Here is a 17,982-nt window from a genome sequence, read left to right as displayed (position 1 = left end):
GGCTAATTTAACGCAAATTCAGACAAACTATACCCCAGCTAAAATAAACCATACAAATTGCTTATAGCACTATTTATACTTTTTTTTGTGTTCCTTTAGACTCTTATCTGTACAGTAATTCATTACATGATAAATGGATTAGTAAATTGATCATCACCTACATATATATATATATATATATATATATATATATATATATATATATATATGAATTATGAAGTTTTTTTATCCTATATTTTTTTGGGACTAGATTTCTCGGAATATATAAACTGCCCAAAATTTTGACTATTTCCAATAATACTGCGATTGGTCAACGAGAGTATATAAACAAATTTCCGTACCATCCTATTTGATACAAAAAATAAATTATATATGTGTATATGTATGTGTGTGTATCATATCAAGTGGTTGGGAACTTGGGAGGACTATGCTTATTTATCAGCTGGCAATTTCTTCGGTCCGTTTTGTGGCTAAACACATTTTTGTTTAGTTTTCTATTTTTGTCTGTGAAATAAAATAGTATTTATTATATGGTTTGTTGAGAGATTACAACGGATAGGGCTATGGATATGCGAAAATCATGAAGACTATATGTAGGATTTTGTTTAATTTTATATGTCGGCCAACTCGGCCCATACTTTGTTTTCCACATTAATTATGATTTGAATCCTGTCCAAAAATATACAAATAAAAATCAGAATAATATATTTTTTCTTTATTTTTTGAATTTTTTTTAAATAAGTTAAAATTTCTCATTTTCTAGTTATTATACTTCTAAGTTCAAACCTAACTTGTGCTCATATGATATGATATCACATTAGTAATTTACTTGTTACCATTAGCTATTGTTTTCGCCATTAGCATTTGGATCTAAAAGAAATAGCACATGACCTATTTTTTTTTTAAAGAAATTTGTAACCTATTAGCCTATTTCAAACATCATGTTTGGGATATAGTCAACATTTGAAAACTTAAAAAAAAAAGCCAAACAGATTGTCACTTGAATAAGCCAGCAGAATTTTCTATTTTGTCATTCCAACCGTTTTTTTTTGCTATAGTGATTCGTCACTTTCTCTCTCATACAAGTTTTTTTTTTTTTTTTTTTCTCATCAAAACTTCACAAATCCATATATTCCTCATATGAATTCGAAATTGAGTGATTCCAAGTCTTACGGATTCGTAGCGAGAAGAGCTTCAAAAATAGACTCATTGTGTTGGATGAAAAATCATGTCTACTACTGTAGAATTCCGCCGGAGTTCACTATTGGTACATTAATTGTCATTAATTGTCGAATTTTTAAATTATTTACATTTTTTTGTTAATTATAACATCTTTAATATAATGATATTTAACTCAAATATAACTGTCATTGGTTATTTTCCTAAAAGTTTACAAACGTTGGCTACATCCCAATTTTATAATTTAATTTTGGTTACAAATTTACAACGCCCTTTTCTTAATTGCTATTTTGATTTTTTATACTATCCATGGTTTAAGAAAATAGATTGCACATGTTTTTGACAATCTATTCACCATCCGAAAAATTATAGTGTATTAATTTTTAATGCAAATATGATTTATTATTATATACATATGTATTTATTTCATCAAGGATCCGAGTATACTAAAGTTAATTAAGAGCCTGTATTTTTCTAATTGGCTAAATTTTTATACGCTCATGCGAAAATGTAAATACTACTAAAATTTTGTCTTTATTTGGGCTAACTCGATAAAAGTCGATTTAAATATTATCATAAAAAAAAGATATACAAAAAAATTGAAAACTAGATTAAATATCAAGTTTTTCATTCCACAAAAAAAAATTCTGAATTAATATGGTGTGTTTTTAATCTCTTTGGAGTTTTCTATGAACAAAACAGCCTGAAATTGATCAAAAATGCGAAAACAAAATAAGCTATCTTCCCCAAAGGAATGCTCAATTTAATAAAGTGGTCTACCTATAAATTTAGTTGATTGTATTTCGTAATTTGAAACCGATACAAAAATCATCGGAGAAACATATGTGTAAATGTTGATAATAACCAATACGAAAAAAAAACCATTAACCGCAAGTCTTTTCTTCAATTTGTAAATGTTGGTAATTTTCTCTAATGATATATAGAATTGATTGTGATCAATTTGAAAATATTTTGCGAAATTTAATATTTACGCCAGAAAGATTTAATTAAAGTTTTGACGGTCTTACAACCATGTAAGTTTAAGTTCGTTATTTAATCCGATTCTCATATGAGGTTAATAAGGTCATACTAACACGAGCAATTTGTCTAAAAATTCAAAAGCAGTTTATTGCAATGTGTATAATGATAAACGACTCATGGATAGATACAGGACATATATGCGTTGTTTTATATATTTTTATCATGTGAAGTACTTGACACGTTATTTAGTCAAATTCCATGACGAATGGCAAGTCGGTAATGTATATGGAGGCTTATCTAGAATATTAAAAAAAACAAAGAAAACAAACCTTAGTAAAGGTTCAATTCGAAATCCTATTTCGCCGAAAGATCAACTTTAAACATATTTTTCCAGCTTGTGCCTGAGACATAAATTTTAAAAAAGGTTGCAGTAAAAGATGAGAAAACTAATCGGTATTTTTATAGTATTTTATCCCTCTTTACATTGATTCTACTATTAAACGGAAGTTACATGTCATTTTGAAATTAATTTCCAGGAACTTTCAGAGTTTATACATGGACAATAGACTTAGATTAATTAGATAAATTTTTGGTTGTATATTATCAACGAATGAGTGTTTGTTAGTGTTGGAGAATAGTATTATATGATATTTAATGATCACGTCGACGCTAAATTATATCTAAAGTGAAAGGTCTAATAAATTTTTATACATCTAAGTGAGTATAATTGTTCCGATTTTTCCAAACGTAAGTTCACGTGTTGTAAAAGTAATCAAATGTACGAGTACGAATGTCGAACCCAAAAAAATTAAATTGAACTAGCAAATTAATGTAACTTATTTGCGAATTGACTCAACTGTAATTAATAGGTGATTTTGACGAATAACAAAATTAATTAAAAATTAAAAAAACAGTGGAATCACGGGAATTCAAATATCGGTAAGCGACGGTTACGATTTCACGAGAACTAACTAAGTTCGGAATTTCGAGCTCGAAAACAACTAATTCATTTCTATATATGATAATCTCAATCTCTCTAAAAACAATCACATGCACTAATAGCAAGAATTCAAACAGTTACATATTTGTCTAGAGTTTTCTACTAATTTAAAGTAACAATGAAGACACGAATACGCGCACGATTATCAACTCTCTCATAAATTAAATATACATGTCTACTTCTCGACGACAATTATTTTGATACTGGTGGAAAATTGCTTCTCATGCGTGGTATAACAGGAAATTAGGAAAATAGACAACTTAAACGTTTGATATTGCTAAATAACAAACGTTTGATAAATCTTAGGTAAATAGCCGTAAATAATGATGTGACCTAATATATGGATGTGACTATTTATCTAAGATTTACGTCTGTAAATACATGAAAATGACTATTTACCTAAGATTTACCAAACGTTGGCTCTTTAGCAATGTAAAACGTTTAAATTGGTTATTTTCCTAATGGGTCAATTAGGTATATAGCAAACTTAAACGTTTGCTTTTGCAAAATAGACAACGTTTTGTAAATATTAGGTAAATAGCCACAAAATTTTATTTACGCTTATTTACAAGCGTATATTTACAAAAATACCCATTAATACCAAGAAATTTTTTAACTTATTTATGAGCATTTTTAATAAAAATACACTTGTAAATAAAATGCAGTAGCTATTTACCTAATATTTACTAAACGTTGGCTGTTTTACTAAATTCAAACGTTTAATCTGGTTATTTTGCTAATTTTTTGTTTTAATAACCGCTAGTTAAAAATACACTCTACTTGTTAAAAAAAAATAGTAAAATGGAAAAATTGACTATTTAATGTCCAAAATTTATATATAATACCTTAATAAGAGTCCTCAAATGTACTTAATCAAGCTAGCCATATAACGTTTTTCATTTTATTAATTTGTTAGACAGCCAACCGTGATAACATCTATTATCTTATCAACATATATATATATATATATATATATATATATATATATATATATATATATATATATATATATGGATATGGGTAAGAGTCGTACAATAGAGCCAATGGTTATTTATGTTTGGTTATAGCTAATCTAAAGTCTAAACTATTAAACTACAATAAATACGCGTTTATTGGTATTTCTTTTCCGTAGTCTTGAACAATAGTTGAATTATGTGGTTTGAAAATATTCTCATTGTAGATTACTAAAATTACATGGAACCTTGGCGTGCATATACGCGTGTATACAGAGACAACACTTATAAAATGCTATTTATAAGCATCATAACTTTGAAATATGTATAAATTTTCATTGCTATTACTGTTTTTAAATCAAAAGCTGATATTGATACTTCAGGGAACTTAAAGAAAGGAAAAACAATCCAAATGTCACTTATCCATAGGTTCCCTAATATGATATATAGTTAACTATTTTCCATGTGAAATTTAATATTATCATTGGCACCCAAATTGATGATGGTTTAACAAATGAGCTCTTATCGAAGCATTCATGATAACATCTCACTATTTCCGACAACTTATAGCAATTCAAAACCTTACTTAGTTGTGTTAATGAGTATGGCTATGAGATTGTAATTTGTGCATAAACATTAGATTCAATTACAAAAATCACAAAAATAATTGATACAAACATGATACGAAAATGTACAATTTGCTAAGCTCAAGTTGATAGAAGGCCTGAAGCTTCTATACAATTTCCGTGATTTTGATGATCACACACTATACACAAAACGTAGATGTGTCAAGACTCAAGTACTATGGTGATGTTAAATAAATGATATAATATGTCAAATTTAAAATAATAGATGATCAAGCTTGAAACTTCTAAAATTACTTTAGGCGGTAATGAAAGGCTATAGAAAAGTATTATTGTTGTTAAAAAAAAAAAAAAAAAAAAAAAAAGTCCAAAATGTCTAATATTTCACATACGAAAGACGAAATTGAAGAAGAAAAACTCTCTCTCCACGCTCCGTCTTTCGTTGAAGTCCAATCTATATAGACAGTCCTTTTCCACTCTAAAAAAAAATTAAGAAAAATAAAATAAAAATAAAAATGTCTCTGTGCTTTTATCTTCTTCTTCTTCTTCTTAGTTCGCCAGACAAACAAACTCGATCTTCCCAGTCCACCATTTCCTCTCTCTCTCTCTCCAACATTTTCCCAAAACCCTAGAAACCTCCATTGACGCTCACTCCAAAAGGAAAAAACTCGCGCGAAATGTCCAGGCCGTCGTCGCCCTTCCCGTCGTGCTTCTACCCGTCCTCCACCTCCGACGACCACGACGCGCCACACGCGCCGCCGAAACCTCCGCCTCCGCCGCCTCTCTCCGGCAATCCAAACCTAACGACGTGTCTGTACCACACAGACGCCGCCGTGTTCTCGCTCACCTGGTCGCGGTCCTTCATCGGTCGGAGCCTCCACGTCACGCTCCTCCACCACGCCTTTCTCTCTCCTCCACCGTCCCCAGCGATTTCCGCGCCGTCGCTCCATCTGCAGATCAAGCCTTTAGTCTTCTGGAAAAAGCACGGCTCGAAGAGGCTCCTCCCGAACGTACGGCTCTTCTACGACCTAACGAAGGCCAGGTTCGGCTCCGGACCTGAGCCGGTGTCCGGATTCTTCATCGCCGCCGTGGTCGACGGTGAATTGGCTCTGATCGTCGGCGATTTGACGAAAGAAGCCACGGCCAAGGTTAAGGCGAAACCGGTTGGGAATCCGGAGCAAGCGCTGGTCCTGAGGCGCGAGCACGTGGTGGCGAAGAGAATTTACTCGACGAGAGCGAAGTTCGGAGGTAAATCCAGGGAGATCGAGATCAATTGTGGCGGAGAGGACTGTTCGAGGCTGATTTTCTCCGTCGACGGGAAGAAGATCCTCCAGATCAAGAGGCTGAAGTGGAAGTTCAGAGGCAACGAGCGAGTCGAGATCGACGGCGTCTCCGTCCAGATCTCCTGGGACGTTTACAACTGGCTTTTCGACTCGCAAAACGACGACTCTCACGCCGTCTTCATGTTCCGATTCGACGACGAAACGTCGCAGGAAAAACAGAAATCCGCCGCCGCGGCGAACAGTAATAACGTGGCGGTGTGGGCTCATCAACAGGCGTGGAACTTAGGGATGACCGGAATTGAGTGGCGGAAGATCGGAAAGAGCGCTTCGTCGTCATCGGTGTCGATGTCTTCCGCCGGATCCTCCGCCGGAAGCTCCTCCGTGATGGAGTGGGCGAGCATGGAAGAGTCCGAGCTCAGCGCTGGTCCTTCCGGCTTTACTCTCATGGTCTACGCTTGGAGGAGGTGATTCGTTTACATACATATGTGATATATATCTGCTAGTTCTGTTCGAGTATTTGACTGACTAACCCCATTTGTTGATTTGATGAACATAATAAGATTGAATTCAGTAGTGAAAAAAAGAAAAGAAAAGAAAAAATAAAGCGTGAGATTGATTGTCGATTTGTTACCTCGTTGCTTTTTCTTGTTATTACTTTATTTAGGTATTAGGTTTGTATTGTATACTTAAGATTTATTTTTAGATAGATGATCTAACCAAGATTTTTAGTAGGTTTAGATTTAGACGAATCCAATTTTATTTTTCTTTCCCTATAATCATTTACATTTAGTGTCGTAACTTGTAATATTGTTTTGCTGGTTGAGTAGCGAAAACCTGTTAAGCTTGTTAATGATGACGATGATATTGAGGAATGAAACGCATTCATACAATCAATTTGTTAATCGTGTATTGTTGATTTTTCCAAGTTATTATATATGATTGTTGTCACTTTTGTGGACATGTGTTGATTCATAGACGATGAAAAGATGCTTGCGTTTTGTTAGCAACTTATCATTATATTAATTTTTTGGGTTTTGTAATTAATCCTTAGCTGTAAGATTTTGATTCGATAAGACTGACAAACAAGAGCCATGTGACGGTGGGTCTTAAAAAAGAATTCTAATATTGGGTGTGTGAGTTTACACGTATAGATATGAGAAAACCGAATTCAAACCAGATTGAATGTTTGACCATGTCTTCGATCGAGCCAAGAAAAATAATCAGAAATGAATTTGGGTGATTTTTAAACTTATAGTAATTTGGAATTTGGAAGAGAGAGGGTGTGAAAATATAATAATAAAAATTGTTAGCTGATCAAAAACGGCAACGAAAGAGGGTGGGAAAGTGGCCAAATGGCTGTTGGGAAATGAAAGCTCAGCAAATCGTTACCTGTAAGGTTGACTGTTTTGTACTCTACTACTACTCCTCCAAGACCAATACTATTTTTTTAATCTATTATTCAATTCTAGCTTAAGAAAGTTCTTCTCAATTTTTATTTTTTTTAAGAAGAAAAATCCTTTTGTTCTGCGTTTATTAGTACACTGATTGAACGGGTCATTTAAAATTACAAACTCAATGTCAAACTAATTTAATGCGGTAGTTTTACAAATATAAAGTTTCTAAAAGTTTTGAATTTTCGAGGCTTTCATAAATATATTTTTTTAATTTAATTTTTAGACAATTTTGCTCTAATTTTAAATAAAACGATTAACAAAAAAATTTGAATGAAATTATAATCAGTAGGATAAAATTATAAACAAGAAAAAAAAATGGTAAAATAAAAAAGATACTTGAGAGATTATATTTAAAAAGAAGATGCTAAAACAATTTCCACAAAAAAAAAAAAAAAAAAAAAACACTCCTAAAGCCAATATCTCATTTTTAGAGGGCAAAAGTTTAAACCACAGCTGTGTAAAATAATCTTCTTACTATTTTGAATATGCAATTGCTGATATTGATCTCGTGACTCTTATTTTGGAAAAAGAGTGTACACTTTATTAAATTTGAAGCTAATACAATACAATTCCTCTTTTCCTACTATATGGATAAGAAAACTAGTTTTTGGGTACCACAAATAAAACCCCGAACTTATGTGCACATGCATTATGCAAAAAACCAATTTTCCTTAATTTTTCAGTAACGAGACCCAGAAGATACAAAATGGATTCGAATAATGTGGACAAAATTTTTTAAGAGGCATAATTTTGAAAATAACGAAGCCAAGAAGACTTTCATACGTTCATGCTGATACATATTACATACACTTATTTATCATCTCTCTCTCTCTCTCTCTCTCGAAATAAGTATCTTCCGACATTTTCATAAATATAATTAAATCAGACTTTTGGATATTCTAGTCCTTAGAATGCAGTGTTTCACGGCAGATCATATTAGTCAATATATTATATATGTATTATAAGAAGGCTAGAAAAGAATAAGAAAAAAGAAAAACTTTTAATACTTGTAATTTGTAAATAGTGGTTCAAATTGCAAAGCAATTTTCCTACGAAGCATCGGTGTGAAGATTCAATGCTAGCCAGGCAGCCATTGATGGCTTGGACCATTTTAGTTGGTGTCTTTTATAGATTCATTTATCTAAAAAGTTTGGTCTGATTCTGTACATCTGTAAATTGTTCATATGTGGTGAGTATGTGATTAAGCATATTCCCATTATTTAAAAAGCAAATGAGTTGGCGATATTCATTATTGATTCATGATTTACCTCTTTTTGTCGTTTAATTAACATGTGTGTCTTGTTTTTTTTTTTCCTCTCCCTCCGCTGCTTTCCGTGGCTTAAATTGGACCATAGAAAGTAGTTAGGCAAAAGCATAAACATTTCGCTCGGTGTTTAGCATAATACTATACTATACTACCAGTATAAATAAACAAGCCCATATATTCAAACATGTGGATAAAGTGACAATTTTCATGCTTTCTTTGCCTAACATGGGTCTAAGTTATCGTTCGTACAAGCTTTGTTTTCTTTGAAATTGTTAGTACAAGTTTGAAGTTAGACTGTGTTCAAAAAATTAAAGTATATTGACGAAAGCCTTTAGCATAAATTGCATAATTTGTGAAGAAAGTTCATTGAACCAAAACGTGCGTTCTTATTATGTTCTTTGTTTATTTTTCAATTTCCTTAGGGTACACTTCATGTATGTACAGTGGGTCTAACCATGAGTGCAAGTCAAAATTGATGTTTTAGACTAAACTTCGTGTAATACTCAAATTCCTTTGTATGTCAACGTACTCTAATAACTTTTTACTGATGAATATTACACCGATATTTACAATATAGATATTCCAATTATAAATTAGAAATTACTTGTATGCAGAACATGTGAAGTTAGTATAGTTCCGTGAAGTTGAGCCATTATGTTGATCCGTGAATACGCCATTGCCGACAATATTGACTTTGAGTCTTCAGCTATGTTAAACTAGTTTGCATTTTAATTTGTCGTCCTCTTTCAATAGATTTTTTTTATTTATTTTTTATTATTATTTTTTTTTATCAAACTCTTTCAATAGATTTAGTAATCTCTAAGAAGTTCCATATTATATAGTTGAAATACTAACAGTTGCTAATATATATATTTATTGTTTCCTATTTAGCTCTGTAGCATTTGAAAAATTGAAACACTAACAATTTAATGGAACGACTAGGGGACATGTTATTCCACAGAGAGGTCTCCGCCAGGGCGACTCGCTTTCTCCCTTCTTCTTCCTTTTCTGCTCAGAGGGTCTCTCGGGTGTCTTCAGAGTGAGAGAGCATGCGAGATCTATTAGTGGGGTCCGTTTCAGGAACCTTCGCGTTTCACACCTCCTGTTTGCATATGATAGCTTGATGTTCTTTAAGGCTTGCCCTGAGGAGTGCGAGGTCGTGGCTGAGACCCTCCGAATCTACTATGTGGCTTCGGGTCAACTGGTTAACTTCCAGAAATCTGATGTCTGTTTTGGCAAAGACGTTGGGTCGGTTGAGGAGGAGGAGCTCCTTGCCCAGACCCTTGGAGTTCGGAGGATCGACTGTCACAAACGGTACTTAGGCCTCCCCGCGTTTGCTGGACGGAAAAAGAAAGAGCTCTTTGAATATGTGAGAGAACGCATTTGGGAGAAGATTAAGGGGTGGAAAGGTCTTTTCTTCTCACATGCTGGCAGAGAGGTGTTGATTAAGTCCATCCTTCAGGCTATCCCGTGCTATGTGGCCTCTTGCCTTAAGCTTCCGAAGACGCTGATCTCGGAGATTCACTCGACTATAGCTAAGTTCTGGTGGGGAAACTGCAACGGGACTAATAAGACTCACTGGTGTGCCTGGGAGGTCCTCGTGCAGAATAAACTTGAGGGTGGCATGGGTTTCAGAGACCTGGAAAAGTTCAACCAAGCTTTGATCGTCAAGAACGGGTGGAGATTCCTCAGACGGCCTGACACTTTGGTGGGCAAGGTCTTCCGCGAGAGTTACTACCCACACGGGGACGTCTTGAGCGGTCATTGTGGGTCGAACAGTTCCTTTATGTGGCGCAACTTGGTTTGGGAAAGGGAGATCATCCTGGAAGGCACGAGATGGAGTATTGGTGATGGCGAGTCGGTCATGGTTATGGGAGATAAGTGGATTCCCAGGCCTAGACTCTTTGCTTGGATTGATCCCCCTCTGATTCCTCCTGACATGAGAGTTGTGGAACTGATGAGGTATGACGGTAGCTGGGATGAGCCACTAGTTCGCAATATGTTCGGGGAGGACGACGCTAGGGCGATTCTGAGCATCCCCTGTGGCGGTGAAGGGGTCCCTGATAGACGTCGGTGGCTCTTCACAGAGGATGGCGAGTGCACGGTCAATAGTGGGTATAGGGTGGCTACAGACTCTATCATGTTGGAAGCCAGCTCGTCTGATCGGACTAGGATGGAGGAATGGTGGAAAAAGTTATGGAAATTAAAGGTTCCTCCTAAGGTGAAGCTCTTTTTGTGGAGAGTGTGTAAGAATCGGATCCCGACACGCTCTGTTCTCGTCAAGAGGAAGATCATCAACGACGATCGCTGCCCGGTCTGCTTGGGGAAGGCTGAGACGACTCACCATGCTCTCTGGGGGTGCAAGTGGAGTAGGAAGGTGTGGAAAGAAGCTGACTTTGGTGGGATCCTCCCGCCTCACGGGGATGGAGATGCCTTTGACACCATTCTCAGAGCGGCGGACTCTCTTGAGGTTAGTAATTTTGAATTTTATATCACTATTATTTGGGAATTATGGAACCACATGAACAATGTCGTCTCGGAGAAGAAAGCTTGGAATCGGACGGAGCTCGTTCAGTGGACAGGGTGCTTCCTGGAGGAGTTTAGGGAAGCGAACAAGGGAGCCAGTCAGAGTACGAATAAGGGCTCGGCCAAGCCTATGTGGATCCCTCCGGCGCAAGGAACAATCTCGGTGGCTGTGGATGCTGCTCTAGATCAGGACCAGGGAGGATTCGGTGTGGGTTGCATTGCTCGTGACCACACCGGAAGGGTGTTAGCCTCGCAAACGCTTTCCCAAGCTAGGGGATTCACCCCCAGCTTGCGGAGGCGTTTGCGGTTCTCCAAGGTGTAGTTCTAGCTCTCAGCATCGGTGGGTCGAGATTGGAGCTTCATTCGGATTGCTCGGAGGTGGTCAAGGCGGTGGCCAGAGGGAAGACCCCCACGACCGAGCTCGGGACGATCTTGCTTCACATTGAGAGAGAAGTGAGTAAGTTGACTGAGTTTAAGATTATGTTTATTCCTTGTCTCGGTAATATTGCGGCTCACAACTTAGCTCATTTTGCGGTTATTCATAGTTCTAACTCGAGATGGATGGGGCTTGTCCCTCCTTGTTCGGAAGATGCTATTAGAGCCGATGATAGGGAGATCCAATCCCGCACGCCGGGATAGTGTTTTCTCGTTTGGTGTGTTGTTTGGTGGCGTGGTTGTGTGAGTGTTCTTCCTTTCTTTTGTAACCACGGTTTTCATCCGACATACATGAGGGTTTATATGAAATCTTCGTGGTACCGCCCACGTTTCTAAAAAAACAATTGCTAGATGGGTAAATACTTCTGAAAAATAACTCCGGGTTTTATAAAACCTATTTATGCATCTATTTAAGCATCCAAGCTTCTTATCAATTATTTTCAATACATTCATTGAGTTACCGCCAATCAATTCTTATGGTTTGTTAATTAAATGATAAAATTGTGTTTAAATAATGTTGATGCATGAGTTGACAACACAAGACAAATCATACGACTACCTAGATTGATGAGTCACTTGATAGAAAAAGTTGAACTAGTAGACTACCTAGTTTGTAATGAATAAAGACCTTCATTGAAATAAGGGAAAATAACACATTTATACCCTGTGTTTTAGTGAAATGTCGAGTTTAACCCTCGGTTTTCAAAAATGTCGAGTTCATACCCTCTGTTTAACTAAAATGACGAAATTATACCCTATGTTTAACTAAAATGACGAAATTATACCATGAAATAGACAACAGTATCACAAATATTCTTTTTATTGACTTTTCATTGACGTTGACTATAATATTTATAATATAAACACCAATTATCTTTATTCATTCGCGCCATATATGTAATTTATTTAAAAACTAAAAAATAAACAACAGTTTCTTAATCGTGAAGAACACAGAAAGAGGCAAAGGGGTATACATCGATAGTTGATAGTCATCAAAATCGCATATTCGAACAGAGAATTCAAGATTTAGAGTTACAATTCGAACACGGAATGAAGTCATTTCTTAGGCGGTATGAGTTTTATTATTTAATTTCAATTTAAGGCTATTTTTATTTCAAAATTGAGAATTTGGAAATTAGGGTACAGATTTTGATTTGATTCGGTTTTTCTTATATAAGAGTTAATATCAATGAAAGAGAGATTTGTGACGCTGTTATTCATTTCAGGGTATAATTTCGTCATTTTAGTTAAACAGAGGGTATGAACTCGACATTTTTGAAAACTGAGGGTTAAACTCGACATTTCACTAAAACACAGGGTATAAATGTGTTATTTTCCCTTGAAATAATCATGAACTATCATACATATTAGAGGATTTTCAATTTAGAAACTTCGATGCTTGGAATGTTATGACAACGGTCGTTGTTGCATGTCTCATATGCAAGATACGATTGGTTCCCATTAAGCAAAACTAGTATGTGTGGATGGGTACGAGCCTCATCTAGGATACATCGCTAACAAGATCAAGCACAGACCTAAGCTCCGCACCTGGTCCACAAGTTCAGGGGAGAGCGTGTCTTGTGGAACTTGGATGGTTCACGAGATTAAGGGCATACCGAGAACATGCACTTGTGTGTGACATTAGGTCCAATAATGCACCCGGTCCACAAATTTGTAAGCGTTGGTGTCATATATGGACACCATTGCTTAAATAATTTTGGAACTAATCATGGGTTTATGGTACAGAAGAGGGTTGAAAATCCGATCCTTCTGGTCATGAAATTCGAGCAGAAGGATTCTTTCCGTGGAGAAGCGTGAGTGGCAGGATTTTCTTCCGCTAGATGAGCGGATGCTGACGAAAACGAGCAAAAATGATTTCTTCCGCACGTACAATTAAGGTTTGTATTTTATGTGTGTGTGTGTGTGTATATATATATGAGCCGTTCTCTAAAGTATGCCGAAAATAAATGTGATCGGAAGAAAATTCATTTCCATTTACTCAGAATAGAAATTTTATTTCCATACCGAGCGAAATTCCGGTCAACACCGGAAGGAATGATTCCTTCCACTCAAACCCGGAATTCCGTGTCTCATGGAAATGGAAATGCATTTCCCTTCCATAACCTGAGATTATTTGGAACTTTAAGTTACCCATAATGGAATGAGCAACTCAAGTTGCCCTTCACTTGAACATGAGCAACCTTCATTGAAATTGAAGTTGCTCTAAGAGAGTAGAGCTCGACATGATTTTTTTGAATGGTTAAAATATTGATTTCCTCATTTGTTAACAATTTTTTAAGCTATTTTTACAAGTTTCCTTAGCTATAGGAGCCCGTTAAAGTCCAACAGGAGTAACTACATTCATATAGATTGTCATGTTTTAACCGTGCATGTATTGACCAAGTAAAAATGTCACAAAACAAATTATGTTCTATCGTTGGCTAATTAACCTAACACCGACTCGATCAAACTAGGTCCAACAAGCTATTATTTAGAATCATTCGACGGTTGCGTTTTTTTAGGTACTTACATTTTTCTTGTTATATATAAACATTATTCTCTCGATTGAGCAATTCTAGGAGCCTATTGGGAACCTTCATGTACTTCTGAGATCGGAAAAAAGAGTTGTTCCACAACGGTCGTTGATTTAGTACACAAAGACAACTAAGAAAGGACATTATCTTATAAGAGAGACACCTAAATAACCAAAAATTACTTCAATTAAACATCCCAACGTTCCGTCACCGACAATACACAATAAAATAGAAACAAAAAACATAGGTCCCCCACATAAACATATTATGAATTTATGATCATGACACTCCATCATCATTAAAGCGAATTTCAAACCTATCTCTTTAACATTTTCAAACTTGGTACATATGAAGAGATAGAGAGAGTTTGGTATATTAAATTAAAGATGCATTATACCATTTAAATAAATGTACATACCATATACAATATTCATGACTACCACGTCATCTCTCTGTATAGAAAATACACCCCAGAAAAAAAAAAAGCATTAAAACATTTTACACAGACAAAAAAAAAAAAAAAAAAAAAAAACCTAAAGCTGCAACAATTTGAGGCAGCTGTTTCACAAACCATAAAGGTGTGGTGATAAAGATTAGTGAAAAACCATAAACATTTAAATATTTTGCTTTGCTACTTTGCTCATGTGAATAATATCTAAAAGAGACCTAGTAATAAGTTCAGTAGCGCAATCAGATTGAGATCAGAGCTTTAGTGACAAAGTGGAGGTTGAAGAAGAATGAATCAAAGAAGAAGGTGGCGGTGGAGTACACCGCTTTTGTTTACCGGTTGTGGAGGACGAAGAAGAAGATGATGAGGGATAGCTGTTTGAATGGCTTCGGAGTTTCTTCTTCTGTAATTCGCAAGACCCGTCGGATCTCACTTGCCGTACCTTTGCCTCGTTCAGTCCCGCCGGAAGAACACAGTTGCAGAAAAGCCCTGAGTTTGAGAAAGAAGAAAAAAAAGTAACAAACAACACCCTCAAGGTTAATATTAATAGTAACACTGAAACATACAGTCTAGCTTTCTCTTGTGTTGCTACAAACTAGCTCTTCTGCTTTACCAACACTTACAGAAACAAGTTCATAACATAGCAAGTTATTAACTTTTTGTTTTGTTTTCAAGCAATTTTGTATTGCCAACTTATAACTTTTTTTTTTCTTAACATTATTGAAACTTGGGGAATTCAATTGCAAAGAGTTGATAGCTATTCTTTTCTGCTCCTGCTTATTTCTTTGTGAACTTGATAAATCTCTATCCCTAAAAATAGTACGGTGGCTCTTATCTGTTCAAAGTTGTGAGCATAATTACGCTACGAATAACATAGAAACGGAATTACCCATTTCGGTTTAGCTTTTTCAATTCTAAATATTTCCCTCTCAAAAACAAGCAAATACAGAATACAGCGAGTAGAGACAGCAAGGAAGAGAAAGCTGACCGAGGCGGGCGAGTCGGTTTACCCAGCGAGGGATCGGCTTTCCAGTCAATCGAACGCAAACGTCGTTGCAGAAATGGTTGCAGTTCCTGGTGATGAGGTGATAAGTGTTCCCCGAATACTCTTCCGCCAATTTCTCCATCATCGATCGTACATCTTTCGGTCCCAGATCTGTTCTTCCAATCAGAATCGACTTTCTGAATGTGAAACCGGGACAGACTTGTGGCTCGACCTCGAAAATTCCAGTCGTTGAGTGGTCATGGGCTCCAAAAGCATATTCAATTCCATGGACTGTACATGAATAATTAATAAAATAAAACAAAAACCCTGCTGAGTAAGTGAACGTTTAAGGGACTAAAAAAATTAAGCAAAGATTTTAAAAGAACGAAAAATCTGGATAGATGTTTTGAACAGGTCAAGGGAATCCATTATAATATCATTGAATTTTTTTTCCCTCTTGTACCAGATTTTTCTCAAGTCTTCCGTCATTGGTTTTGTGGATGAATTTTTTAATCCTTTAATTTCAGTAGCTGCCAACGATTCAGCACATACACGAGTTTAATCAGCAAAAGCACTAACAATTTTTTAATTTTGTTGTCTCCAAATTGAATAGGTTCAAGTTGAACTGAACAATACATGTGAAACCTAGATCCCAAATTCAATACCAAACTCTAATCAACAGAGAAAAATATCAGCAAATATAGGTTTCATTTCCATTTCGCATGAAAAGATGAATAAACTTAGATCCGAACAAAATTCATTGTCGATACAGATCTCAAAACAACTAGTATCTCCACGGAATCGGAAAAAGAAAACGAAAACTTCTCTTCGATTTTCGCACAGTTTCTCAGCAGAGGAACAGTTTTGAGACACAGCGTAAAAAGGTTACCTTGGACGCCGGAATGATAAACGCCGAGCCCTAGCCAGTAAGCGTAGCCATTGATGGGCGTGAGATCATAGACGTTAAGGTAAACCGGAACTTTCCCAGTTTTCTTCTTCCTTGGCACCAAAACCATACGACAGAACATTTTCTTCGCAGCCAAACAGTCCTTACCAGCTTCAGAGCCAAACCCAATCAATTCTTCGATATTATTAAGAGGGAAAACGAAAACGAATAAAATAATAATTCGTGAACAAATAGTTTTTTTTAATAAAACAAAAATTTAGGTTCTTCTTCTTGTTCCGGCAGCCGAAAATGTTCGCGGTTAAGTCCCTTTTTATAACTTAGTAAAGCAAAAATACCAAACCTCTCTCACCAACCAATAAAACTATTTAGGATGTTGAATAAATAATTAATTACTACTTTATAAATCTAATCTAATCTAATCTAATCTAATCTCATTCAATTTTAATTAGCTGTTAACCAAACACAGTGCAAAACAAATCCGCCCATCGATATTTAACATATTGGAAGATTCTTTGAGTTGTTACCATAACCGCTTTTAGTCCATTAAAAATAAACATATAGGGGTTAATAATGCGAATTTCACTCGTCTATATTTTACCGATTGGAAAAATAAAAATTGCAAACATGTATTATTTTTTACGGGGTTAAACAGTGGGAACTGGGATCTCCAACTATTTTTCAAATAGTGATGGATCGTCTATGTGGAAATTTACTATATACTTTATCATGCAAATAATATAATTGCGATTCAAGGTCACATTTTAAAGGAAAATAGTGGATATGGATTTGTTTAAGAGTCGCATAAAAATGGAAAAGAATTTATTGAAAAATTGAAATAGAGATCGGATTCCATCTAATGAGTGTATGGTCGCACACACCGAAACCATGCCCTTATCCACGCTATTCTGTCTTTTAAGTTGGAGACAGTGACGAATATTAATATATAAATATACACATAAAAATTCTCTTCATTTTTTGGGGACATAAAATCCATATAATACACTTATGTTTTTGTATTTTCACGGATGTGAATGTGATTACAATAAAATATCCCGACTTGGATCTCATATTTTTTTAGAGGGAAAAATTTTAAATTTTGACTATTTAATTAAGGTAATAATTTCAACCGAAGAGAAGAATAAGACCTATTTATCAGCAACTGGTCATGCATATCAATACTCTTTACTTTGTAATACTCTTTACTTAATATAACAAACCCAGTAAAAAAAAATCAATTGGGTACATTGCGATTTCACTATATATATGTGTGCGTGTGTGTGTGTGTATATATATAGTTAATCATTACCTAGGTAGGTCTACTCGGACCACATTAAAAAAAAAAAAAAAAAAAAAAAGCAAGCATACCACGATCGATCCACTTGTGTATAATAATCTTTCTACTTGGCTTATGTAATTTGAGTGTGATGTTAAAAGGGTTTGTTTTAA

General features: G+C 35.3%; 2 protein-coding genes across 2 annotated transcripts; one reads left to right on the top strand and one right to left on the bottom strand.

Moving 5' to 3' along the window:
* The first annotated feature begins 5,058 nt into the window (after positions 1-5,058).
* On the top strand, positions 5,059-6,928 carry LOC149392180 (uncharacterized). The gene has a single exon (XM_089619527.1). It carries the CDS (start codon positions 5,375-5,377, stop codon positions 6,446-6,448), a length of 1,074 nt encoding a protein of 357 aa, XP_089475653.1. The 5' UTR covers positions 5,059-5,374; the 3' UTR covers positions 6,449-6,928.
* A 7,641-nt stretch (positions 6,929-14,569) lies between these two features.
* Positions 14,570-16,894, bottom strand: LOC149392179 (PPPDE thiol peptidase family protein). Its single transcript, XM_089620280.1, has 3 exons — positions 16,519-16,894; positions 15,633-15,920; positions 14,570-15,133 (listed from the first exon to the last, which is right to left on the bottom strand). The coding sequence occupies exons 1-3, from the start codon at positions 16,655-16,657 to the stop codon at positions 14,898-14,900; spliced, it is 663 nt and encodes a 220-aa protein (XP_089476406.1). The 5' UTR covers positions 16,658-16,894; the 3' UTR covers positions 14,570-14,897.
* Between the last annotated feature and the right edge of the window lie 1,088 nt (positions 16,895-17,982).

The sequence above is a fragment of the Urtica dioica genome, chromosome 7, assembly GCF_054948205.1.
Source record: "Urtica dioica subsp. dioica isolate 48M chromosome 7, U.dioica_male_clone48M_v1_H2, whole genome shotgun sequence".
NCBI lineage: Eukaryota > Viridiplantae > Streptophyta > Magnoliopsida > Rosales > Urticaceae > Urtica > Urtica dioica.
The sequence above is the reverse complement of the archived record's forward strand: the minus strand, read 5'-3'. Positions and strand labels throughout refer to the sequence as shown.